Source organism: Balaenoptera physalus (genome assembly GCF_965194825.1).
Source record: "Balaenoptera physalus genome assembly, chromosome: 2".
In the NCBI taxonomy this organism is placed as follows: domain Eukaryota; kingdom Metazoa; phylum Chordata; class Mammalia; order Artiodactyla; family Balaenopteridae; genus Balaenoptera; species Balaenoptera physalus.
Genome location: NC_138883.1, coordinates 161,564,705 through 161,590,605, shown reverse-complemented (window position 1 = coordinate 161,590,605; position 25,901 = coordinate 161,564,705). Strand labels below are relative to the sequence as shown.

At 42.0% G+C, this 25,901-nt stretch overlaps 1 protein-coding gene and 1 pseudogene across 36 annotated transcripts in view; both read left to right on the top strand.

The window, feature by feature from the left end:
- CREM (cAMP responsive element modulator) overlaps positions 1–25,901 on the top strand; it is a 100,177-nt gene that overhangs the window by 48,780 nt on the left and 25,496 nt on the right. For 5 of the 35 annotated variants that reach the window (XM_082449852.1, XM_082449828.1, XM_082449834.1 and 2 more), the window contains 3 exons: positions 10,249–10,284; positions 14,012–14,168; positions 17,658–18,503. In XM_082449852.1, the coding sequence (XP_082305978.1) occupies positions 10,249–10,284; positions 14,012–14,168; positions 17,658–17,802 (338 nt within the window). In that variant the 3' untranslated portion in view covers positions 17,803–18,503. The other 30 variants (XM_082449853.1, XM_082449855.1, XM_082449825.1 and 27 more) reach the window with 12 other exon arrangements.
- Positions 20,053–25,758, top strand: LOC309654978 (heterogeneous nuclear ribonucleoprotein K pseudogene; annotated as a pseudogene). The gene is made up of 2 exons (XR_014268283.1): positions 20,053–21,454; positions 21,763–25,758. The product of XR_014268283.1 is annotated as a heterogeneous nuclear ribonucleoprotein K pseudogene (transcript).

The window sequence follows — 25,901 nt, the reverse complement described above, 5'->3', positions numbered from 1 at the left end:
TTTTTATTGTGGTGTAATTGACACATAACATTTTATTAGTTTCAGATGTACAACATAATGATTTGACATTTGTATAGTCACAATAAGTGATCACCACAATAAGTCTAGTTAACATCCTTAACCATATATAGTTACAAATTTTTTTTCTTATGATGAGGACTTTTAAGATTTACTCTTAGCACCTTTCAAATATGCAACACAGTGTTGTTTACTGTGGTCACCAGGCTATACATTATTACATCCCTGGGCCTTATTTATTTTATATCTGGAAGTTTGTACCCTTTGATACCCCTTTCACCCTTTTTGCTCACCCCCCATTCCCAACCTTTGGCAACCACCAATCTGTTTTCTGTGTCTATGAGTTTGGGATTTTTTTGTTTGTTTGTTTGTTTATATTCCACATATAAGTGATATCATACAGTATTTGTCTTTCTCTGACAGATTTCATTTAACATAATGCTACTCTCAGGGTCCATCTATGTTGTCACAAATGGCAGAATTTCCTTCTTTTTTATAGCTGATTTAAATTGCATTGTATAATATATACACCACATCTTTATCCATTCATCTGTCGATAGACACTTAGATTGTTTCCATGTTTTGGCTATTGTAAATATTGCTGCAGTGAACGTGGAGGTGTAGATATCTTTTTGAGTTAGTGTTTTTATTTTCTTCAGATAAATACCCAGAAGTGGGATTGCTGGATCATATGGCAGTTCTATTTTTATTTTTTTGAGGACCCTCCATACTGTTTTCCATAGTGGCTGCACCAATTTACATTCCCACCAACGGAGCACAGAATGTCTTCACTTATCCAGATCTTAACTTCTTTTAACAGTTTAAAATTTTCTCCATGGGGGTCTCTCATACTTTTTGTTCAGTTAGTTCTTAAATGTTTAACCCATTAGGGTTTTGTTTTTTGGGGTGTTTTTTGTTTGTTTGTTTTGCTATTATGAGTGGTAGCTTTCTGTTACATTTTCTGGTTGTTGCTGGTATAGAGAAATATTGATCTTTTTAAGTTTACCTTTTATCTATGAACCTTTCTAAACTCTAATTACTTCTAATAATATGCTGAATCTTGGTGAATCTCCCTGTGATACTACATGAATGTTTGTATCAAATACAAGTAAGATGTTTGTTTTTTCCTTTCCAATCTTTATTCCTCTTGTTCTTTCTCCTTGCCTTTTCTTTTCCTTTTCTTTTCTCTTCACCTTCTCCATCTTAAAAATAATGGTGGCCAGGGGTTCAAGTTTTTTGTTAAACATAGCGGGGTCCGTGGGTGTTCTTGTCTTACTCTGTCCACCTTCCACCCTGTCATCCCCTTGAAAGGTCACAGCAGTTTCTCTGTGAGTCTCTGCCCTCATCTTGATAGATCCCTCCGCAGCATTTAGCACTACCGACCTCTGCTTCCTTCACTTCCTGGATGCTTGTACCCCCTCTTCCAGTTGCCTCTGCCCAGCTTGTAGGTGCTGGTGGTGGTACTCGGGCTGCATCCCGCGCCCTATTCCACCTGGCTTGATTGCTCTCCCTGGATGACCTCATCCCTGCCCATGGCACACATCTCCGACGCCTGAAGTCCAAAACCCCACATCCATTTTTCCCACCCCAGTTCTCCTTTTGTTACCCTATTTCAGTAACTCTCCATCCTGTTGCTTCATGCAGAAACCTGGGTGTCACCCATCACTCTCCCACCCCTTCTCCATCCATTCTTCTTCCTGTAGCACACGTCTCTTCAGTCCTCTCCACCCCTACCGTCATAGTCCTCGTTCCGGCTGCCATCCCCTCTGACCTGTGCTACCGTGATCCCTAGTCCCTGCCAGGCGGCTGCCCTGAAGCTGGGAGCTGTGGGACAGCATCCTGATTGTCCTAATCATGCCAGAGATAGCAGCTCCCTTTTTGGCCTTTTTTTTTGGGAGTTGCTCCTGAAAGTTTAGCTAGGCTTCTTTTGTTGATGCCTCCCAATGATTCTGGGAGCTACTAGTATTTCTTAAAAACAAAGTCTCTGCCTCCAGCATTTCCCTTTCCCCATTGTGCGCTCACTTCTACACTTAGGGGTGGGGCTTCTAAAATTCATATGCATGTAATTGCGTCAGCTTCCTGCTCAGAATCCTTCAGTGAATGCCTGTTACTTGTTAGACAAAGTCAGAATCCCTAACAAAGACCATACCTCTGTTTAATCCAGGCTTTACTTCCTTTACTAGGCTTCTCCCTCAACTTCTCCCTCTTTTGTGCAGAATTTCTTTCATTTCCTGTGATATGCCATGGCCCCTCTCCGCTCTAGGGGCCTTATGCAGAGCCATGTGCCCTGACAGGAACACCTCCACAATCATGTGCATTATCCAGGTTTCATGTGGGACAGTACTTCCTTAGGAAGCCTTCCTCTACCTTCCAAATCTGGCTGGTGTGACCCCTGCACCTTCTTAGGGCATGTATCCCACCATATTGTGACTGTCTGTGTCCTGCCCACATGGTGACTTCTGTTTGGACAGGGATCTTTAGTCCCTAGCACAGTCCCTAACGTATGATAAATGTTCAATAACCATTTAGTGAATGACAGTGAAATACACTCCCTCTGTGAAAATGTTACTATTCCTGTGTGCTGATTAACCGAGTTTATCTGGTCCAGGGGATTTATTAAAACCGTACCAATAGCACTAGTCAGCCAAGCAACCAACCCCCCTTCTTCCTTTCCTTCCTTTACCCTTTTTTACCACTAATAGTTATTGAGCACTTAAGAGCCAATTTAAAGAAATGTGTTTTGTTTGTTTGTTTGTTTATTTTATTTATTTGTTTTTGGCTGCATTGGGTCTTCGTTGCTGTGCGCAGGCTTTCTTTAGTTGCGGCGAGCGGGGGCTACCCTTCGTTGCAGTGCACGGGCTTCTCCTTGCGGTGGCTTCTCTTGTTGTGGAGCACAGGCTCTAGGCGCACGAGCTTCAGTAATTGCAGCACGCGGGCTCAGCAGTTGTGGTATGCAAGCCCTAGAGCGTGCGGGCTTCAGTAGTTGTGGCTCGTGGGCTCTAGAGCGCAGGCTCAGTAGTTGTGGCGCACGGGCTTAGTTGCTCCGCGGCATGTGGGATCTTCCCGGACCAGGGCTTGAACCCGTGTCCCCTGCATTGGCAGGTGGATTCTTAACCACTGTGCCACCAGGGAAGTCTGTAGAGAAATGTTGAGATTAAAATCAATTTGAACTTTCTCAAATTTGAAATAAAGTTGACTAGTAGTCTTGGAACCAAGCCCTTAGGTGTGGCTGGGATGGAAAAGAATCCTTCATGGACTCTCCATTGGTCCCCAGACATTTTTACTTAGCCAGGATGTCTTCAGTTTATGTGCCCTGGAGAATTACTGGAAACATGGATCCTCCCTCATGTTTCGCCTCCTAAGCGTCTGAATGTGAAATCCCTGCCTTACTAGAGGTACTTCATTGAATAAGGCAAGAATGTGGTGGAATGCCCTTTCACTGACGTAAGAATGGTTTGGATCCTAATCATACAGGGAATGGGCTTTGTAAACCCATTGATCAAGATACAAGATCAGTGACATGTCACTTATTTTTGTGCAGTAGAGATGCAGATCATTTTTTCCCCTGGGCTGTGGTCTGTTTTACTGTTGAACATGTGCCGCTCTTTGGTCTAACTTTGTAATCGTTAAATTTCCAATAGTGATCCAGCTCTTCATGTGCTGAACCTTCATTAAGTGATCCAAATGAAATTGGATATATTTTAAAAATTTTATGAATAGTAACTGTGATTTATTTATGATTTTTTTTAAAAGATAATCTATTTGATTTTTTTTAAATAAATTGATTTATTTTTGGCTGCATTGGGTCTTTGTTGCTGTGCACGGGCTTTTCTCTAGTTGCGGCGAGCGAGGGCTACTCTTCATTGCAGTGGCTTCTCTTGGTGCGGAGCACAGGCTCTAGGCACACAGGCTTCAGTAGTTGTGGCACGTGGGCTCAGTAGTTGTGGCTTGCGGGCTCTAGAGCACAGGCTCAGTAGTTTTGGTGCACGGGCTTAGTTGCTCCGCGGCATGTGGAATCTTCCCAGACCAGGGCTCGAACCCGTGTCCCCTGCATTGGCAGGCGGATTCTTAACCACTGCGCCACCAGGGAAGTCCATGAATTTTTTTAAATCACAAAATTCTTTCAAGGGATTTTAATTGAGCAAAATAGTGTATTAGATTGAGCCACATGAAATTGTTTTTGTGGCCCCAAAATGTTAAATATCAGCAAATTCATGTGGTTCCATAATTTTTATGGAGGAATGCTATATAATACTTACTGCTTTTGGCACAGTGAATTTTAAAAATTTCAGTATGTATGCCCTTCAAGTGAAATTAGCAAATTCTATGTCATCTTAGAAACAGCTGGATTATATGTCACTGTAGCAAATAAAAATGTGTCAAGTAAACTAAGGTGGCTGGGTATTTCTTGGTGAATTTAGAAGTGTCTGAAATACACTTCTGTGTGTTTCACAGCGTTTTTCTGGGTTGATTGTCAGGTTTTTTTTTTTGTTTTTTTTTTTAAACAGATGAATATCTTTTTTTTTTTTTTTTTTTTTTTTTTAATTGGCTGTGTTGGGTCTTCGTTTCTGTGCGAGGGCCTTCTCTAGTTGCGGCGAGTGGGGCCCACTCTTCATCACGGTGCGCGGGCCTCTCACTATCGTGGCCTCTCTTGTTGCGGAGCACAGGCTCCAGACGCGCAGGCTCAGCAGTTGTGGCTCACAGGCTTAGTTGCTCCGTGGCATGTGGGATCTTCCCACACCAGGGCTGGAACCCGTGTCCCCTGCATTGGCAGGCAGATTCTCAACCACTGCGCCACCAGGGAAGCCCGTCAGTTGTTTTTTAATCTGTGTTTTTTCTCCTATGAGTTATGAAAAATATATAAGCTTTTTGCCTACTTTGGTTACTTAGAAACCTTGGACAGAACAATAATTTAAAAGTAGCCCCATGAGAACTAGCCATGTAACTTTTAATGCTAATGAGATGTATTTTTTGCCAGAGCACAACTCGATTTTTATGTAAAAATGAGAAACAAGAACATTGAGATGATTTATTACAGGAAGGGTTTTTATAGGGTTTGGTTTCAGTGAGCTCGTCTGTGACAAAGCAAATTGATGGCAGTGATAGGCTAGTGAGGTCATTGTGATGTCAGTACTCCTACTTACCCTGCACATGCTTGCTGGTTTGGAACACTTTATGTGGTCCTGTGATAGGGGAAGCAAGACAGTTCTGTATGCAGAAGCCCATCATGGCTGTAACTGGAGACGAAACAGGTAAGAATTTTAAAGAGGGATTGAAATTCTGCAAGATTGTTTTTGAAGTTTAGAACAATTATTTAGGAACCTCTGAGTGTTTCAAAAAGTATTAACTTTCTAGTAGCTGAGGAGTAAGACGTTCCTTCTAATCTGTAACTGAATATACTCGGCACTCTGTGAAGGCATCTGAATGTAACCGCTTCTTTGCTCAGTACTGTGCTGCTTCCTTGACCAAGGCTGTATCCTCTCTCCCTCTCTCTCTCTCTCTCTCTCTCTCTCTCTCTCTCTCTCTGTCTCCATTTGCTCTACTAAAATAAGCTGTTGATTCATCTGCAACCTGTTGCAGATCCAGTGCAGCTGCAAGTCAAACACACATTCTGTTCGAGTTGTTAAAAAAAGTAAGCTTCCGATTTTCTTGCTGTGTTCAAATGTAGCTGCAAGACAGAATAGGAAACCCAGCGCGTCAGGGGTGTTTGTGAGCCTGCTGTTCCTTCCGTCCTGTTTAAAATGGTCTGCTTCTCAGCTAACCGGGTTCAAAGGGCCGACGTCATTACATTTCCTGGAATCGTTGCGGCGGGCAGTGGAAAGTTAAACTGCAGGCAAGCAGCACGCTGACGTCAGCCCGAGTCACGCTGTGATTGACTCAGTTCTTTCCGCTCGGCCGCGCGCAGGTGGGGGCTGCCACCCTCTCCTCCGGCGCCCGTAGACCCCTAGCAGGTCCCGTGAGCCTCGCCTTAACGTTCCGCTCGAGGTAAGTGTGTGCCTGGCGGGGCCGAGCGGCCTGCGCAGGCGCCTGGCAGGGCCGGAGTGCCCGCTAGCGCTGGGTCCGGGGAGTGCGCATCTTTCCGTGGCCGACCCGCACCCACCCGCCCCACCTGCCGTTCTTCCCGGGGGTGGTGCCCTCAGTTACAGGTAGTGCTGGTGACTTAGTTACCGGCAGTTGAGTGCCAGCCCGGTGCTAAGCTCGCAGTTGAATTCCTGAAGAGTGGGTGACTGTGAACAGCTTCACCACACCTTAGCTCTTCACTTAGTGGGTCTCGGCTCTCTTCCGGATGGGAACATTCCATTGTCTTGAGCAAGTAAAGCCTGTGTTAAATTGTTTTTCTCAGAGAAGTTTTTGTGAGGTTTTAGAGGGGCTATAGAATGCAGAAGCCGTCAGATAACATATTTATTGTAAGATATAGATGGACTTAAAATAATCTCAGATACTGCATGTCATATGATTCTTAGAACCAAAAGGCATTTTTGTGCATACATGTATTTTCTAAAAATTATTAGTTGGTTTATATCTTTCTTTTTTATTTTTTTATCTTTTTATTTTTTTTTAAACATCTTTATCGGAGTGTAATTGCTTTACAATGGTGTGTTAGTTTCTGCTTTATAACAAAGTGAATCAGTTATACATACACGTATGTCCCCATATCTCTTCCCTCTTGCGTCTCCCTCCCTCCCACCCTTATATCTTTCTTTACTAAGCCTTTAATTCCAATTTTCATGTCCAAACATGAGAGAGAATTATAACAAAAAATAAATGATTTGAGAATACCCAGAATATATTTAAATATAAAATTTTAAAGTAAAATTTACATAAATGTTTAACCATTGCTTGAAAATAAATGAACGTTTTTATGCGTTTATGTTTACAGAGTGAACATACCACTATCCTTGAAAATATTTTTTTTCACAGTTTTACCCATAATGCTTATACATGATTTACCCATTCTAGTTTAAATTTTTCAGAACGCTGAAATTTTTAAAATGTCACTTTTTTCGCAAGACCTCATTGTGCCTTTGGAAATCATTATTTTTGGAAATCTGGTCAGTTCTCACGGAATCAATTTTATTTAAAATGCTATTTGAAAATGAAAAGCATATTTTATTGGCTTTTTCGAGGAGCCCAAAGAGCACAGGATTTAAGGGGCCTTTTGAAGGTGTAGTAGAGCAGCTTTGGGGCCCAACTTTGGAGTCCCAGTTCCGCCCCCTCCCCGTGTAGATTGCGAACCAAGTGGATTGAGCTAGATATTTGACTTGCAAACTTTTTGACTATGACCCACATTTTACAGCATGATGCCGTAGACCTTGTGTGTGTGTGTGTGTGTGTGTGTGTGTGTGTTTATATAAAACAAGTACATTTATATAAAACAAGTTTCAAAAATAGTGCTTATCCTTACTCTATGTGATGTACTCATACTTGTCTATTCCATTCTTTTTTTAACGCTATTCTTTTTTTTTTTTTAAGGAAGCAAGTTCTTTTTTTTTTAAATTAATTAATTTATTTATTTATGTTTGGCTGTGTTGGGTCTTCGTTTCTGTGCGAGGGCTTTCTCTAGTTGCGGCGAGCGGGCACCACTCTTCATCGCGGTGCGCGGGCCTCTCACTATCGCGGCCTCTCTTGTTGCGGAGCACAGGCTCCAGACGCACAGGCTAAGTAGTTGTGGCTCACGGGCCCAGCTGCTCCGCGGCATGTGGGATCTTCCCAGACCAGGGCTCGAACCCGTGTCCCCTGCATTGGCAGGCAGACTCTCAACCACTGCGCCACCAGGGAAGCCCCCTTAATGCTATTCTTGACCCATGAAATTAATTACTGAATTACTCATGGTCTACAACTTATAGTTTGAAAAGCTGATCTGGACCAAAATCAGGTTCCAAAATAATGACTGGCCTGGTAAAGGTTTTAGGAGCTTTTGCTTAATAGGATCATGGAATCGAATGTGAAAGTGAATATCTGTGGTTTATAGAATTATATTATTGATTCTGTTGGGTATAGTTTAAAGTTTTATTAGAAATAGTTCTTGGCTTTGTTCATAAGCTGATTATGTTTACGAGCCTAATTCCATACCCTTTAGTCTCCAAGTCTAAAAAACTCTGATGAATTGTATTCAGCCTGGATTTCTGAATTGTTAAAAAACAAACATTACAACTTATTCAAATTTGGAAAACAGTATCTTAGTTAATATTTGATGCATGAGAATAAGGATGCATTTCACCTTTGTGAAAAGAGGCTGCTGGAAAAGGTTTTTATTTGGAAATTCTCACATAAAGGAATGTTTTGGATCAAGTTATAACAGCTTCTTGAAGTTGGTAGCGAAGCAAGTTATAATCACGTTGGAAATGAAAACAACAAGTCACTCATCTACGTTAAGTTTCCATAAAACTCCAAACCTGTGTGGAAGGTATACTGAAATTGCCACTGTGTTATTTCCTCACTGTTTCTGAAAAATTTTTAATGAAATATAATTTGGGATAATTATTTCACTTTGTCCAGTTTTATATGCCTATATGAATATGTTGCCTAATAATTATGATGATGCTTTGCATTTATGTAAACTTTAAAATTAAAAAAATCACTTATGGGGTGAGTGCTATCAAAGAAGCTGTCAGATCATGAGAGACCCACAGGAAGCAGTAATATGGGTTAAAGGATCAGGGCAGGCCTCACTGAAGAAACCATGTTTAAATACCTGAGAGGAGAAGCACTTTCCATGCATTCTCACTGAGGCACTTAGCGCAGATATTGTTACACTCATTTGCATGTAACTGAACAGTGATCTGAGTGGGTAAAGGCTCTCCTAGCTCACAAAGCTAGCAAGTGGTGAACCCGTTTGGGTTTTCAGACTCCTTGTCTGGTTCTGTTCACACCATTATTACATTGCTCCTCAAAATCCACCTGACATTGGTAAATTAATGCTACGGTTAGATGAGTTATAATAGCATACTACACACTGCTTATAAAACATGCAAAATGAAGTTGGCATCATGTTAAGTAGTCAAAATGGATTTTTTCTAGAATATTTATTATTACTCTCATAGGACAATAGAGCATATATTTGCTATTATAGAGAACTTTAAATTTCAATATTCATAATTTCATCTTTTTACATAGACTTTTTTTTTGTCACTTTAAGAGTTTCACTTAATAAACAACTCAGGAAGGTCCCTTATATGTGTAACTTAAAATAAAAAATAGTACTGGCTTAATTCCACGTGGTCTGTCTGTTATAGTAATTGTAGCAAATTTGAAAATGTTCAGTACTTAGTTACATTTATATAGGATTTCATTTTCTTGGAAAAAGTGGAGCGATGGAGGAGGGAAAGTTTTTGACAGTGTGAGACACCAGGCGAGGACAAGCCTGATTTGGGCATTTTGAGTACTGGTGTGGTGGCGGGGAGGAGAGGATCAAAAGGAAAAGTGAAGATGTCCTTGGTTCGCTGGAGCCAGGGAAAGAAGCCCCTGCTAACAAGTACGGCTCCTAAGTCACCTCCATTGCTTGTTACTTCAGTGTGTTTGGGATTAGTGACGCAGAGCAAAATGACATATGAAGGGAGGAACTGCACATAGAAAAATGTTTCTATTCAGCTGATGTGCTCAGAGATCTCAATAAACCAATAAGCAAGTAATATCACCATCATTTGGGGTGTTGATAAATTGTTTCACTTTGGAAGCTATCAAGATAGGCATTTGGCTGAGTTTCTTGTTTCTTTCTTGGTTAGAAAGAAACAAACACCTTTCACTTGTGAGGTTTTCAGTTTTCTTATTACCAGTCTGATGAGATTGTTATCGTGTTTCTTTATGATCCTCCATCTTCGAGGTTCTCTTTTAAATGATTATGCACATTAAAAAGGACATTTTATATTATCTTTTAATGATTTATTCTCTAAAGGGATATAATAAAATATAGTAGAAATTTTAAAAGTTTTTTAAGGGGCATATTTTTTAAACAAAATAAGGAATAAGAGCCGTACGTTTCAGTCATTCTATTACCCAGGATTGTTAGAAGGGAAACTCCAGGGGAAAATATGGTTGTTATATGTCTTTTAATTATACAGTATAAGCATAATTTGGAACATTGTCTTTCAGAACTTAAGGAAGGGAAGAGGAAGGGAAATAACATTTGATGAAAGCCTACCATGTGCCAGGCACTGTGCTAGACACTTTGACATACATTACAGGGTTTATTGTGAGTATTAAATGAGATCATGTATCCCCATTTTACAGATGAGGAAACTGAACTTGCCCCAAGTCACATGGCTGGTAAGTGGCACAGCTGGAATAGAACCCAGACTCCAAATCCCATGCTTTTTCTGCTGTACCGTGTTTAAAGCTTGCAAAGAGAGGTATGAAGTCACTGACCAGAGTTGAGTGTCCTAGGAATTTTCTTTCCCATGAAATATTGACACTAAACCTAAACATTTTTTTTTTCATGTCAGGGGTTAGATGGTTGGAATCACACTGTAATTCCAACTCCTCTGCTTCTAAAATGCCAGGGTAGATAAGTAATATTTAAGGGAAGACTTAAGAAATAATGCCTTTTATCAAGAAAGGCCAGTTTGAATAAATACATGGCATCTTATCGGGCTTTCCATGGCTTAGTGTTAAAGACTTAGCTATAATAACAATAGCTAATTATAGTCTTTATAATAATAAGATTGCTTATTTTAAACATTCTAAATGGCAGTGGGCTTTTGCAAAACCTTGAGAAGTTCAAATTTTACTTTGTGGTGCACATGTAAACTCACAGAGTACCCATTATATGCCGAGGACTGTGCTAGAGTCTAGGGTAAAAAAATATCCCTGACTTGCCTTTAAAGTTTGCTGCCTTAGAATAAAATTAGTGTATAAATATCTTTTTCTTACTCTTCTTCAGTCATGAGTTTGAAGCCCCCACTGATGGCCCATTTATTTTCAGAAATAATTTATACAGTGAAATTCCAGCGTAAAAAATAATTTGGACACTTTCAGTAGTTAAGATGGAACAGGAATTGGCCTTTATAAGAGTACAGGGATCAGAATATGTCATCGAAGAATGTAGTATGGTTCTCTCAACTGTGATCCTGAATAGCTAACCTGCTTTCAATCACCACTGCATCCATAACACTGGAAACTAAAGCTAAGATAAAAACTTTTTGATAACTTGTTTCAAAAATGAAACTTTTTGACATTTGGATTTCCTCAAGAGATTCTCTTTGCCCATGTCTTATTAACATGCTTGCTAACATGATGATATTTGAATATATGGAATTCATCCACTGATACTTATTCAGTGACCATTAGAATAGTACCGTCATATAGATTCGTTGGGATATTATAGAAATTTATACAAATTCCTACTAATATATACTAATTCCTGTTTCTGGCTTGAACTAATGAGCTGCAAACTGATTTTTGTTGAAGGAGATAAAATGAATATATACTATGTCTGAAAAACTGTAATAAAACCCAGTTTGTTAGCTAACATCCAGAACTAATACATCCGAATATATCATTCCCTTCCAAGTTATCATTTTAAAGCGATATGTTTTCCTGAGCTATTGCTCAAAATGTTTTAAGAATACTTCTTTTGAAAGTGCCATTGTTCTTCATGGTGCCAAGTTTGGTCCTTGGAGGGTAGTTTCAGCTTTTGGAAATAGGCACAAGTTTAGAACCATTTCTGGTTTTAAGACCAGTGAATGAACTCTATTTTTCACCTGCAAAGTATTCCTGCCCACCCCCGCTTTTTCCTTTTTTAAAAAAATGGTTACTCAAGCACTCTGCTCTAACTTACAGTACAAAGAATAGCAGATACACACAAACCTTGAACAAGCACAGCAAACCCCTCTGTACCTTTCTATTCATTGTATTGCACTCTTTGTGAACAGTGTTTGGCAAGAGCAACCCTAGACCAAGGTCTGCATCCCTGCTGCCGGCAAATGTCAGCATGACGACACATGGACTTCTTATTTGTCGCTGGCCATTGTTCCAATTTTAGAAAGCCTCTGTCGCCTCCAGCGGGTTCCATTGTTTAACCTTTATTATCCCATAACCACCTTCCCTTGATGTGGATAAAGAGGAAAGGAGAGAACCATGTTGTTCTGTGCACTGTTCTAGCTCCTCTGGCAATATGATTAAAATATTTTCTAAAAATCTTGAGTAAGTTAACAGTTTACAACTGATTTTTAAAGTTATCTTCTTAAATATTTCAAAATTTTCTATGACACCTAATGAGACGTATGTGTGTACAGTATTTTAAGTAGTTATGAAAACAAATTTAGGATTTTTCCCAAGTTTATTAATAGAGATTTTGCTAGTGATCATTATATCTATCACAGTTACTGTTTATCACCTTTGTTTATTAAATTATATATAGAAGGAAGAACCTTATAAATGGTATTTTTGTAAACCTTATGAAGACCTTGAGTGATCTTCACCCAAAGCCATATTTTTATTCTTTCACCTAACTCTTGAGCCCTAGAGGGAAAAAACCTGGCATTTACCCAAAAGAAGCACATAGATCAATTTTCGATTCACATTTTAAACTGCTTGGCTATTTTCAGTGATAATATTCCACTTAAGTGAAAAAAGTCTTTGTCTCCCTTTGGGTAAAATTTTGTTTCTTACTCAATAGGTATAATACATTTTAATGACATACAGCAGTGATGCATTTCATATTTTGATCGGCATTCGGATCAGACCAATTTTTATAAGATTTGATAAATTTTTTTAACCTTTTTCTTGCATTTAGCTTTGAGAGAGCATGTATTTTGCAATATCTCATCAAAACATCAAATTAATTCTGGACCATACGTTCTCAAAGTTGACACATTGGTGGTAGAAACATGTTTCATCACTTAAATCCATCTGTCCTTCCTAGGAACCTGTGTTTATTGCAGTAGATAGACAAATTTTGAAATTAAATTATTACACTTTGAGGACTTACTTTCAGTATTCAATCTGAATACTAAATAAATATTTAAATCTGTCATTTAACTGTGATTATACTATAATTAGAAAATGTGTTTTAAAAAATGAATACTTAGAAATGTATTATTATCCCAAGAAACCTAAGAAAGACAAAAATGATCCTTCCCTAGAGAAATCAGTTTTAAGTAGAGCTTTCCTGTTTCTTATTTTGTCCTTGTTTTTAAGCTGAAAATACAGTAAGCTAGTATTTTCCTTCCAGTACCTCAGTCATCACCTGTTAATAAGACTTGTACTTAAAGACATTCAGGAGCTGTTTCAGGCATGCTGCAGGGATTAGGAAAATCTCTTAGCTGGGGTATTCAGAGGATGGAGATGTTCTTCTTAATTAAAATGTTTGAAGTGGTGTGCTAGGGCCAGTTCCCACTCATTTGCTGGAGCCAATTATTAAGTTTTCAGGATTTTTATGAACTGGTTGCAAAAACAGCCATTATTAAAAACTAAAGACATAAATACATATATATTTAACAAATTACATTAAAAACAACATTAATAAATACTTAAAACTCATCATTTCTAATGTATCTATGCTCTTGAGGTTATTTACATCTATTTTGTCTGTATGGTGTGCTACTTACTGTTGTATGTCTTTCCAACTCTACATTTAGTGAAGTCATATTGGTAGCTTAAAATTGGCCATGGTGAAAGCATTTACATCATGGGAATGATAAAAACTACGGACCAGGGCTTTTTTTTCCCCCCTAGAGAGCTGGTGGTTAAATATTTATCAGCACACCACTGATTTTAGGCTAAGTGAACTGTCAGTTGAAAAGCCTCTCTACTTTAGCCTTTAATAAAAACCTTTCAATTAAATGTATACAGCATGCTGAGTATCATTGTTCCAAATGCTGAAGGGATCTTTGATACCTAAAATTTCTATAATGCTCAGAATAATCATCTTAAACATTAGCAAGCTCACCTCTTAAAACACGTAAAAAGAAGTATGTTATCTCCAGGTCAATTTTACGTAAAATATCAAGTCATAAGTTGTTTATATAACATGCGATATTTTGTTTCATTGCAGCCACCACTGGTGACATGCCGACTTACCAGATCCGAGCTCCGACCACTGCTTTGCCACAGGGAGTAATGATGGCTGCCTCGCCAGGAAGCCTGCACAGCCCCCAGCAGCTAGCAGAGGAAGCAACACGCAAACGAGAGCTGAGGCTAATGAAAAATAGGTAAGATGTTTCACTAGAAACCGCAACCACTTAGGGGACATATCATTTATTACTGTGGGGCTTTTAAAAACTTAACTTTTCCTCAGCTATTTCTCCCAAGTTACATGTTGTGTGGCATTTTATGTGGGCTTGTGCTCTGCATGTACTGATAAGTGAGTCTTCTAGTCAGAGTTCCAGGCATGAAACTGTTTCATCAGCAGGTGGTACATCCTCATGTGTTTTAGGGTAATGTCTAAAAGATACATTCATTTTTTTAAATGATAATGGAAGGACTTTATTACAAATAAAGATTCATTTTGTACTTGGTATTTACTTTGTGAAGTAGGTGATAAGTATAATTTTTAGCTTCTTTGTGAGCAAAATAAATATGAGTGTGAGTTCAGAATTTTCTAAGTCTTTTACATGTAGTTTTCTTTTATCTATTTTGTAACTTTGTTTTTTCTCTATTATACCCAAGTACAGTCTATTCTGAAAAATTCTAGCTGGGGGCAAGTACAAAGCAAGAGGAAGAATTAAAATTACCCACAGCCCCACCGCATAGAGGTGCCTCCTATCGTACATACGCTTCCAGTGCCCTCTCTCATTTTCTCACGTGTTCTTGCACATTTCATTGGCTAGAAATGATCAAGAGAGTCCCTAGGTGCACGGGATTCTGAGAAGGGTCTATTTTAGCTTCCAAATTTCAGTTTCAGAGCAGGACAAGAGAAAAGCAGATGATAAATGGCTCTTCGGTTGCTCAGTGTCTGCTGAGCTAGTTTTCAGTGCTTGTTTCTACCGTTTTTTTAACTCGCACATAGCTTTCACATGAGAGTAGGTCTGGTTATTCTCCTTTACTTTACAGATGAGGAACTGAGGTTCCGAGAGGTCAGGTAACAAGCTGATTAAGATCACACAGCCCAAACTGGACAGAACCTGGAGCTGCAGTCAGGCCGTCTTTCCCCAGAGCCCACACTGCACTAACACCGGGTCACCTCAAAGAGACCCCGGTGTCAGCTGCAGATTCAGCTTTATGCAGAGTATGTAGGACTTACTTATTAATGTCAAAGACCTCTTATACATTCTCTCAGCTAAATTCTTTGGCTGACATTCATAATAGATACTTAATTGTATTTCTGCCAATCCAGCTACAGTTGTTATTTCTTTAACAACCTTGTCAGCTTTTCCTCTTTGCCATGTACTTCCTCTCCATGCTAAGGGTATATCCAGACAAATGCAAGGCCTGAAAATGGAGCTAACTATTAATAGAAGAAACAGGTGTTTTCCATAGCGGAGACTACATAGGAATGTACCACCTACTGGTGTGGCCATCCAAAGCTTTGTGCCTGGAACATTTTGACTCTGGTAACATGCATGCAGGCGCATGAGACACAAAGTATCCATACTCACAAGAAATAGCACAGCTTGGTAAATTAAACTTGAAACATTAGACATCCCACAACACCTCTATTTGACATTTAAAATTTCATTTAGTAGTAACTTGTTTTGTAAAATGACTATCTTCCTTCCAGATCTAGAATTTAATATAATGATTTAATCACAAAAACCTCTGTATTCAGAAATGTATTTTAGTTTCTTTGTGGAAGAGTTGAATTGTGTTCCCAAACTGGCAAATGTATAAGTGTGCTTGGATTTATTCTTGGCATTGCCGTGTGCATCATTTAGATTAAATTCATCTGTGCTTATCAGATTGTGTTCACTTTTACACTGTTAATTTTTCTGTTAACCAGTTGAGAAGTCTGAGAACCTTTCAAGTTCACAGGGTGACGACTTTGTTCCTGGCTGGGAAGTAGGGCTCGACCTTTTCCTGCAGTTCATTGGGATTTCAAGGGCTCTCTTCTGCTGACCCTTGCTTCCCACAGAGAAAACACAGATAACCAGTTGTTAGTGAGCATCAACTATCCTAAAAATAAAACAGAATTGGCCACATGTGTTGCATGTGTCACTCCTAGTCCAGAATTGCAGCAGTGCTAACTGGCATTACAGTAACTGGCGATTAGACATTCAACACAACTTTTGCATATATATATTTGAATTACCTGTTTCAATGTAGGCTTTTTGATATGATGGCTACCCCAAAGGCAGTTATTCTCAAAGGAACACTCCAAAATAAAGCTGTTATCAGAAGGTATATTCTCTAGATGAGTTAAATGATGTAGTAGCCACCCCCTCCCACCCTGAAAAAAAGGAGAAAGAAAGAAAATGTTGGCCGTGTCCATTGTTTTTTGGCGGCGTTATGTGTGAAAATGACTAACTCAGCTCCTCTGTTTGTGTGTGTTGCTTTGGCTGCTGGTCTGGCCTTTCTCCGGGCGTGTCTGCAGTGCTTTAAATCCTGGTTAGCAGATGCATCTCTCGCGTCCTTTCCATGATTTCAGTTGTGGTGTTCTCACATTTCTGGGTTTAAGTTATCTGAATTACTGAGGGTTGTATTCTGTACCCTCTCTTCTCTCCTTCCTTAGTTTTCAGAAGCAGAGTCCCTTCCATTTTGGTTTATGAAAATGTGCATGATTTGTTTATTGTTATTCTTATCCATGTTGTTTTCTAGTCGACAAACTGTTGGCTTGCAGTCATGATTGATCTTGTTTTACTGAGATTTAGTCTTGAAGAATTAAAATCTCCAGTGCTGACACTGGTTTCTAAGGATTAATTTTTCTAATCATTTCTGATCAAATAAAGTTAACTCATTGTGATGGAATATGTGGCTTTTGGTGGACAAAAATAATTAAGAGAATTGAAAAGATCTGTAAATGTTTTTGTAGAAATTCCACTTGGGGATGTGGTCCTATCGTTTTGGTTACTGAAAATCTTGCTGGTCACTGTGACCGTGGGACGTGTGCCCTAAGAAAACACCATTTACAACGGATGCCAGGCGAATTGTTGTGCTCTGCCGTCGTTCCTGCTGTCTTAGGGTAACCTCCCAACGAGGCACGTGCTCGGTTACAACTGTTGTGCGGCTCCATGCAGACATCCCCAAGGACTGACCGGCAGTTGAGTCTGGGGGGCAGAAGCTCACTAGCCGCTCTGGATTGTGCTGAGAGGTTGTTCCTGTTGTCATTTGCCTTGTGTTGGTTCCAGGGAAGCTGCCCGGGAGTGTCGCAGGAAGAAGAAAGAATATGTCAAATGTCTTGAAAACCGTGTGGCTGTGCTTGAAAACCAGAACAAGACTCTCATTGAGGAACTCAAGGCCCTCAAAGATCTTTACTGCCGTAAAGTAGAGTGACTGTCTTTGACTTGGGCCTTGTTTGCCCAGAGGTCTAATCAAGGCAGGAGATGCAGCAGTCTTACTAATTGCCATGTGGACTTGTGGAAGGGACACTTGTGACCCTTCAGAACCCAGTTTGGCTTAGGGTTTGGAATCGCATTGGGAATGTTGTCCCAGGATTTGGAACGCCACGATCACATTTACCAAGCTTACTTCAGCCTCCCTGTCAGTAGCATGCATGTGAAAAAAAAATGTTTTGTTTTTGCCCTTTTGCTTCTACTCTCTTATAGGGAAGCTGCTAAAGAATGTCGACGTCGAAAGAAAGAATATGTCAAATGTCTGGAGAGTCGAGTTGCAGTGCTGGAAGTTCAGAACAAGAAGCTCATAGAGGAACTGGAAACCTTGAAAGACATTTGCTCTCCTAAAACAGATTAGTAGAAATATTTAACTATGAACTGATTGCAATATGTACAGTTGCTTTTGAAGGCAATACAATATAAAGCCGGCAAGAATTATGGCTTTTTTTTTTCCCTTTATCATTCATCGTATTTTCTAATCTCTTAACATTCCCAAACTGCTTCACTGTACGTAGTTAACTCTTAGCTGTAACTTCAATTTTTTAAAAGAGGAAAACTGTAAAAAAAAAAAAAAAAAAAAAAAAAAGGTATGTAACAAATTCTTAAAATGCAACATTTGTAAGGCTTGTTCCAGTGCCACATATTTGCAGTTCCTGATCTCTGTGTCATGAACAGTGTCCTATGCAATAAAAATTTTTTGCAGGTCTTTAAAAATCATTTTAGGAAAGGATGATCAAAGATAATGCATCCAGCAGTACAATAAAAGTAAACCACAAAAAATACCTCAGGAAAGAACTGAAAGAAAGAAAGAATTGAAAGAATCTAATGACATGCCTATGTGAAAATAATAGCCTATAAATGAATTTATGGCATTTGCAGATTTTTATATTGGTTGCTTTGTAAAGAAAATATTGTATTGCTGTCCTTGAATGCCATAGTTGAAGAGAGTTTTTAATAGAACCATGTTGGTTACACTTTGTAGTGTTTGGTGCTCATTTAACTATCTGAACACATACTACAGTTTTTACTCTATTGTGTAACATAAAAGATCTTGCAGAAGTTTTTAGTGTCGGTTTGCTATTACATGATGAACATTAACACAAATTTTAATATCTGTCCTGATTTAAAGGTTTAAGTTAGAATTGTATTTGCATACCTTCAAGGGGGTCCACTGCCGATTTCCACAGTGGGTCGTGATCTCTGCAATGTTCTTTCTGCCATCTCATCAGAAGCTCGGCCCCAGGGCTTTTACACAGAAGAGCAGCTATGAGAGGTTCAGCTGGTATGATGGAGTAGGCCTTTCTGCAGATGGTCTGGAAATCTCTTGCTGGTGGCCCTCTATTTTGAGTTTTGGCTAACAACCATAGGAGTTTTAAAGTAAAAACTAAAACAACCCAAAATTTTATTTTCCACTTCAAAACAGCTACTTTTAGGTCAAATATTTTTGAGTCTTCACATTCAGATGAAATTCATTACATCGGGTGATTACTGGTATCCACATTTCATCCTGCTTTTTTATTTTTTTTCATAAATTTATTTATTTATTTTTGGCAGTGTTGGGTCTTCGTTTCTGTGCGAGGGCTTTCTCTAGTTGCGGCGAGCAGGGGCCACTCTTCATCGCGGTGCGCGGGCCTCTCACTATCGCGGCCTCTCTTGTTGCGGAGCACAGGCTCCAGACGCGCAGGCTCAGGAGTTGTGGTGCACAGCTACTAGTTGTGGGCCGAGTTGCTCCGCGGCATGTGGGATCTTCCCAGACCAGGGCTCGAACCCGTGTCCCCTGCATTGGCAGGCAGATTCTCAACCACTGCACCACCAGGGAAGCCCCTATCCTGCTTTTATAATAAAAAACTTCAAGGTATAAGCCCAAAGCCCTAACCACAAGATGCTCTGTCACCTCATTCTCCGGTGAGACATCTGTTGAAGGCCTCCTGTGGGCTAGACTCGCTGCATTTTCTGCTGTGACTCCTGACCTGTTAAGGCTGCCCCTCCCCTAGTTTCAGTAGTGGAGCTGGTCATTGTGTGGAGCTGTTTGGGGTGGGGGGAGTAGAGAGCAGGAGGCCGTTGTGTGGAGTCTAAGTGCTATCCCCACACCGTCATCCCCTTCCCTTATCTGTAACTCCCAGGAGGTTGGGCGTGCCGTTCGAGGCTTTCTCTAGAAATACTTATTCATCCTGCAGAGTCTGAGCTCTGAATATCTTTTATCTCAATTTTTGTCTTTTGTTCTACAGAGAAGTAAGATGAGGAAAGAAGACAAGAAAGAAAAGAGGGAAGGAAAACCCCAGGTTTCAGGTGAATGAAAATGGTGCTTTGTACTCACGCATTCATCCATCGTTCACGCAGTTCACTCATCCTTTCATTCTGTTAATCAGTCGGTCAGTCACTATAAGTGACGTGTGCTCAGAATGTGGACACGGAGAGGGCAACCCAGGGATGTCGAGGCAGAAGACGCTCTGTGTTAGAACTGGAGGAAGCTGTAGGCGAGGTCAGATGAACTCTTCCTGCAGGAGGCAGACTTGGAAGTGAGTGGTAGTGCCGGGGCGGGGGGGGGGGGCGGGGGCGGGCGGGGTGGTGCATCCAGATGGGGTACAGAGCAGGCACGCCCCTCCAAGGAGCTGGAGTCAAGGAGACGGGGGAGGTGAAGTTAGGACTCACCAGGGGTTGGTTTGGTGTAACAGAGAGCGTGCGTGCACGTGTGTACCCCACTCTGTCGTCTCAGGGGAAGCAGATTGCATCTGACTACTTGGGGCCCTACATAGCTGATGTCCCCCCTTCTCCACAGTGGCTTAAACAGTGAGGAAGTGTTATCACCTCACAAAATCCCAGGCGCAGAGGTAGGAGATTCAGTGTCTCAACCCGGCCTCACGACCGTTGGCTCCCTGTGTAGCTGGTCCCCCGATCCCGACATTGCTGCCCGGGTGCAGGCACCAGAGGGGCAGAGCCGGTAGCTCCTCTTCCGTTTGTCCTGTCTTAAGAGCAAAGGGAAACCTGCACAGAAGACCTTCAGCAGTAGACGCCCTCCGAGTCTCACCAGCTAGACGCTGGCTCATCGTACTCCTTTCGTAACTGCTCGCTGGCAAGGAGAGTGGAATTAAAAGCTCTGGATTACTAGTGAGGATTCAACCCCTGGGGCAGGGAGGGTTCCAGGCTTCTGCGAAGCATATGGCCAATCGGTGCGGAATAGAACTGGTTTCTGCAAGAGCAGGGTGTGGGCAGCTGGTGGCGTCTGCCATACGGGTGATGTTTGAGGCCGCGGCTGGTGGGGAGAGGGGAAAAGCTGTGCGACTTGGGGCTGGGGCCAGGCTGTCGGAGCCGCACGGGACTCCTCCAGATGCCGGCTCATCTGATTTGTCCCTGGAAGCAAACCTTTTGCTGCTAGATTAGCACGATTTGCTAGCTCTCCACCCAGCCTTAGCAGATGCCGCCTACAGCCTCCTGGTGGACAGAGCGAGTGGTATGTTGGAAGCCGTGTGAATATGGCTCATGTTGTGCAACAGTGTTGCGCAGAGTCCAGAGCTGTCACTGCATCTGTGGCTTTTTTTTTAATCCTAAGAGTTTCCGCATCTGGACTTCTGGAGATAGAAATTACTGATCCTGAGTCAGGGGATTACACCACTTCTGCCCACAGCCCTGCAGTTATGGGGTGCATGGGGGAGGCACGTGAAGCTCGCCTTTCAGCTCACCAGTTCCCCGGAGGGAAGGTGTAACCTTTTAAAAATACAAATTGTGGACTTGCCTGGCGGTCCAGTGGTTAGGGCTCCGTGCTTCCATTGCGGGGGGCATGGGTTCCCTCCCTGGTTAGGGAACTAAGATCCCACTTGCTGCGGGGAGCAGCCAAAAATCAATCAATCAATCAATCAAAAATACAAATTGTCTCTTTTTAGTTTTCAAAAATCAACATGTTAAAAAATACTTTAATTTTTAATATTGGTAAGATGTACTTGAGGTTCAAAATTCAAAGTGAAAAGTCTGTCTCCCATCCCTGGCTCCAAGCCACCCGGGAGGCAACCACTGTCACCAGTTTCTTTTTTTTTTATTAATTTTATTTATATTTTTATTTTTGGCTGTGTTGGGTCTTCGCCTCTGTGCGAGGGCTCTCTCCAGTTGCGGCGAGCGGGGGCCACTCCTCATCGCGGTGCGCGGGCCTGTCTCTGTCGCGGCCTCTCTTGTTGCGGAGCACAGGCTCCAGACGCACAGGCTCAGCAGTTGTGGCTCACGGGCTTAGTCGCTCCGCGGCATGTGGGATCCTCCCAGACCAGGGCTCGAACCCGTGTCCCCTGCATTGGCAGGCAGACTCCCAACCACTGCGCCACCAGGGAAGCCCACCAGTTTCTTTTTTGTGAAAGAGAGTCATTGATGATGCCACCTGTTTCCTTAGATTCCTGCCCCATCTTCAGGGCTGTGGGATGAGGAGTTTCTGGGAAGAGACACAGGGAGTCAGTCCATATGTTCATTCCTTCAAGTCTACAAGTGACAAGGGGTCCAGAAGGAGAGGACCAGGGGCCCTGGCAACACTGGCCCTTTACTGGCACTTCATAGACTCTTCCGTTACGTCCTGGGTCCTGTGGATGCTCTAACCACGCGGTTGTCATTATCAAAAGTAATCGCTGCAGTTTACTGAGTGCTTTCCCTGTGCCAGGCACCAAACCGTGCACCATACGGGGCTTATCACATCTAATTCTCGTCAGTGTTGGTGCTTTTATCATCATCCCCATCTTGCAGATGAGGAAGCAGGCTTGGAGAGGGTAAGTAACTTGCCCAAGGTCACAAAGCTGTTAGGGCTCAGGGCCAAGAGCAGACCCGGCAGGGAGCGAGGGAGCCGGGACCCAAAGCAGGAAGGTGGCCGGAGGGGGTGTGTGCTGGCCAGGTGGGTGGTTGGTGGAGACAGTTCTGTGGTCCAAGCGGGTGGACTTAAGAACACCCAAACCTTTCCTGTTCTAACGGACAAAAGTAGGCATCCTTTCTCTCTGCTGTTTAAAATCCATGATGCCGATCAGGAGAAAATGATCCTACAGTTTTAAGGACTAGCTGTTGGGATATCAAAGCTACAGATGTACACAATGAAATAGAATCCTCAAGCTAAAAGAGGTCATAAAGGTATAACTTACTCTCTTAATTTTATAGGCATGGATACCAGATTTTAGGTTGATTTACTTAAATGTTGATAGTTATTGGGAATGGAGAGACTCAGACCTCTTAGCTAGTGTAGTCATCTTTATATCCCCATGATGCCTCTCTTTTTCTATAAACTGGATTTTCGACCAGCTTTTGGTGAAAGCATAGCTTTCTAGAAAACATTAGCTCTTGTTGTCCCTGAAACAGTGGGAGGACGCTGGACCCAATGGGAGGATGCAGGACCCTGATGGACCCATCGATCGCTGACACATGGTACAGTGTCTCTAGAACAGCTGGCTCTTAATGAGGCTCGTGATGGGTCCTGCTTTCAGTGTCTGGTGAGCTCTGGGAAGCACTGACATGGCAGACTAGTGTCGGGCTTGACTTGGGAATAGATTTTTTTTAATTCTTACCTTTTATTTAGTCATTCATTTATTTATGGCTGTGCCGCTCGGCCTGTGGGATCTTAGTTCTCCAACCAGGGATCGAACTGGGGCCCAAGCCAGTGAAAGCGCTGAGTCCTAACCACTGGAACACTAGGGAATTCCCAAATTCTTCCCTTTCAAAACACAGTAACTATTGGTACACTTTTGAGGAAGTAAGTAGCCCAGATAAGGAGGCTCTTAATGAAAATGGGATTTTTATTTATTTTTTAATTTTTGGGCCACGCAGTTCCCCGACCAGGTATTGAACATGGAACCCCATCAGTGGAAGCGTGGAGTCCTAACCACTGGACTGCCAGGTAGTTCCCTGAAAGTGGGCTTTCTAGATAGAGGACAACATGAGTGTGCCCATGTGTCTATTTGTGTTTATCATTCCCTACATTGAGATTTGGTTCAGCAGCTCTGGACGTTCCTATCTCTGGCCAGTACCGCGCCTGTTTCTGCAGACACTTATTTTGGAGAACACTGGCCACGTGGTCTGGGTCAGGCCTTACCCCATCTCCCTCTAAGCCATGGTTGCCCTCGAGTGGCTGTTCCTAGCCTGCATTTATTGAGCACACAAGAAGGTTTAATGCCACAGCCCTACATAGTGTATGTGCTATTTCTGTAATTCCTTTTCTTTGAAACATTCTTAGTCTATGAAGACTTCAAAAACTCATGGGTGGGCTCGTTCTCCGTCTAGCTGTGGCCGGCTGAGGCGGTGCGACGGCATGGGGACGGTAGCCTTGCCCCGCTACTGCAGCACTAGGGTGTCAGTTGGTCCCGCCCAGAACACTTCAGTTCTGCCCTGCAAGGATAGATATATTTGATAACTGATTGGTGTGTTCTTTTAATATAAGAAAATGGAAACTGAACAGCCAGAGGAGACCTTTCCCAACACCGAAACCAATGGCGAATTTGGTAAGCGCCCTGCTGAAGATATGGAAGAGGAACAAACTTTTAAAAGATCTAGAAACACTGATGAGATGGTTGAATTACGCATTCTGCTTCAGAGCAAGAATGCTGGGGCAGTGATTGGAAAAGGAGGCAAGAATAGTAAGGCTCTCCGTACAGACTACAATGCCAGTGTTTTATTCCCAGACAGCAGTGGCCCCGAGCGCATATTGAGTATCAGTGCTGATACTGAAACAATTGGAGAAATTCTGAAGAAAATCATCCCTACCTTGGAAGAGGGCCTGCAGTTGCCATCGCCCACTGCAACCAGCCAGCTCCTGCTCGAATCTGATGCTGTGGAATGCTTAAATTACCAACACTCTAAAGGATGCGACTTCGACTGCCAGTTGAGACTGTTGATTCATCAGAGTCTGGCTGGAGGAATTATTGGGGTCAAAGGTGCTAAAATCAAAGAACTTCAAGGAACACTCAGACAACAAGCTTTTCCAGTAACGTTCTCAATCCACTGAGACAGAGTTGTTCTTATTGGAGGAAAACCTGATAGGGTTGTAGAGTGCATAAAGATCATCCTTGATCTTATATCAGAGTCTCCCATCAAAGGACGTGCTCAGCCTTATGATCCCAATTTTTACGATGAAACCTGTGATTATGGTGGTTTTACAATGATGTTTGATGACTACCGTGGACGTCCCATGGGATTTCCCATGCTGGGAAGAGGTGGCTTTGACAGAATGCCTCCTGGTCGGGGTGGGCGTCCCATGCCTCCATCCAGAAGAGATTATGATGATAGGAGCCCTCGTCGAGGACCTCCTCCACCTCCTCCTGGACGAGGGGGCCGGGGTGGTGGCAGAGCTTGGAATCTTCCTCTTCCTCCACCACCACCCAGAGGAGGAGATCTAATGGCCTATGACAGAAGAGGAAGACCTGGAGACCGTTATGATGGCATGGTTGGTTTCAGTGTTGATGAAACCGGGGACTCTGCAGTAGATACATGGAGCCCATCAGAGTGGCAGATGGCTATGAACCACAGGGTGGCTCTGGATATGATTATTCCTATGCAGGGGGTCATGGCTCATACGGTGATCTTGGTGGATCTATTGTTACTACACAAGTAACTATTGCCGAAGATCTGGCTGGATCTATTATTGGCAAAGGTGGTCAGTGGATGAAACAAATCTGTCATGAGTCAGGAGCTTCGATCAAAATTGATGAGCCTTTAGAGGGGTCCAAAGATTGGATCATTACCATTACAGGAACGCAGGACCAGATACAGAATGCACAGTATTTGCTGCAGAACAGTGTGAAACAGTATGCAGATGTTGAAGGATTCTAATGCAAGATATTTTTTCTTTTTTATAGTGTGAAGCAGTATTCTGGAAAGTTTTTCTAAGACTAGTGAAGAACTGAAGGAGTTCTGCATCTTTCTTTTTTTTATTTGCTTCTGTTTAAAAAGCCAACATTCCTCTGCTTCATAGGTGTTCTGCATTTGAGGTGTAGTGAAATCTTTGCTGTTCACCAGATGTAATGTTTTAGTTCCTTACAAACAGGGTTGGGGGTTGGGGGAGGGTGTGCAAAAACATTGAAATTTTGAAACAGCAGAGTGAGTGAATTTTAATTTTTGTTCATTGTTGGTGGTTTTAAAAGAAAATCCCCCCATGTAATTATTGTGAACGCTTTGCTTTGTGGTCCCTGTAACATTTGGGGGGGTGGAATAGGGAGGAGAAGTAACAATAGTCCGTATGTCCCTGGCAGCTATTCAGAGCAGTGTGCAGAATGTAATGCTCTTTTGTAAGAAACGTTTTATGATTTTTAAAATAAATTTAGTGAACCTAAAAACAAAAACAGAAACTCATGGGTGATATTTTCTGCCAGTGTGGGTCCCCGGAGCACCCAGCTTGGTGATGAAGGGCGAGGAAGCCTGGGCTGCAGTGCGGACTCTGCACAGCGGCCGGGGCACCTGCCACCCACCCGGGCGGGCCTCAGCCACCAGAGCACAGGAGGACTTATG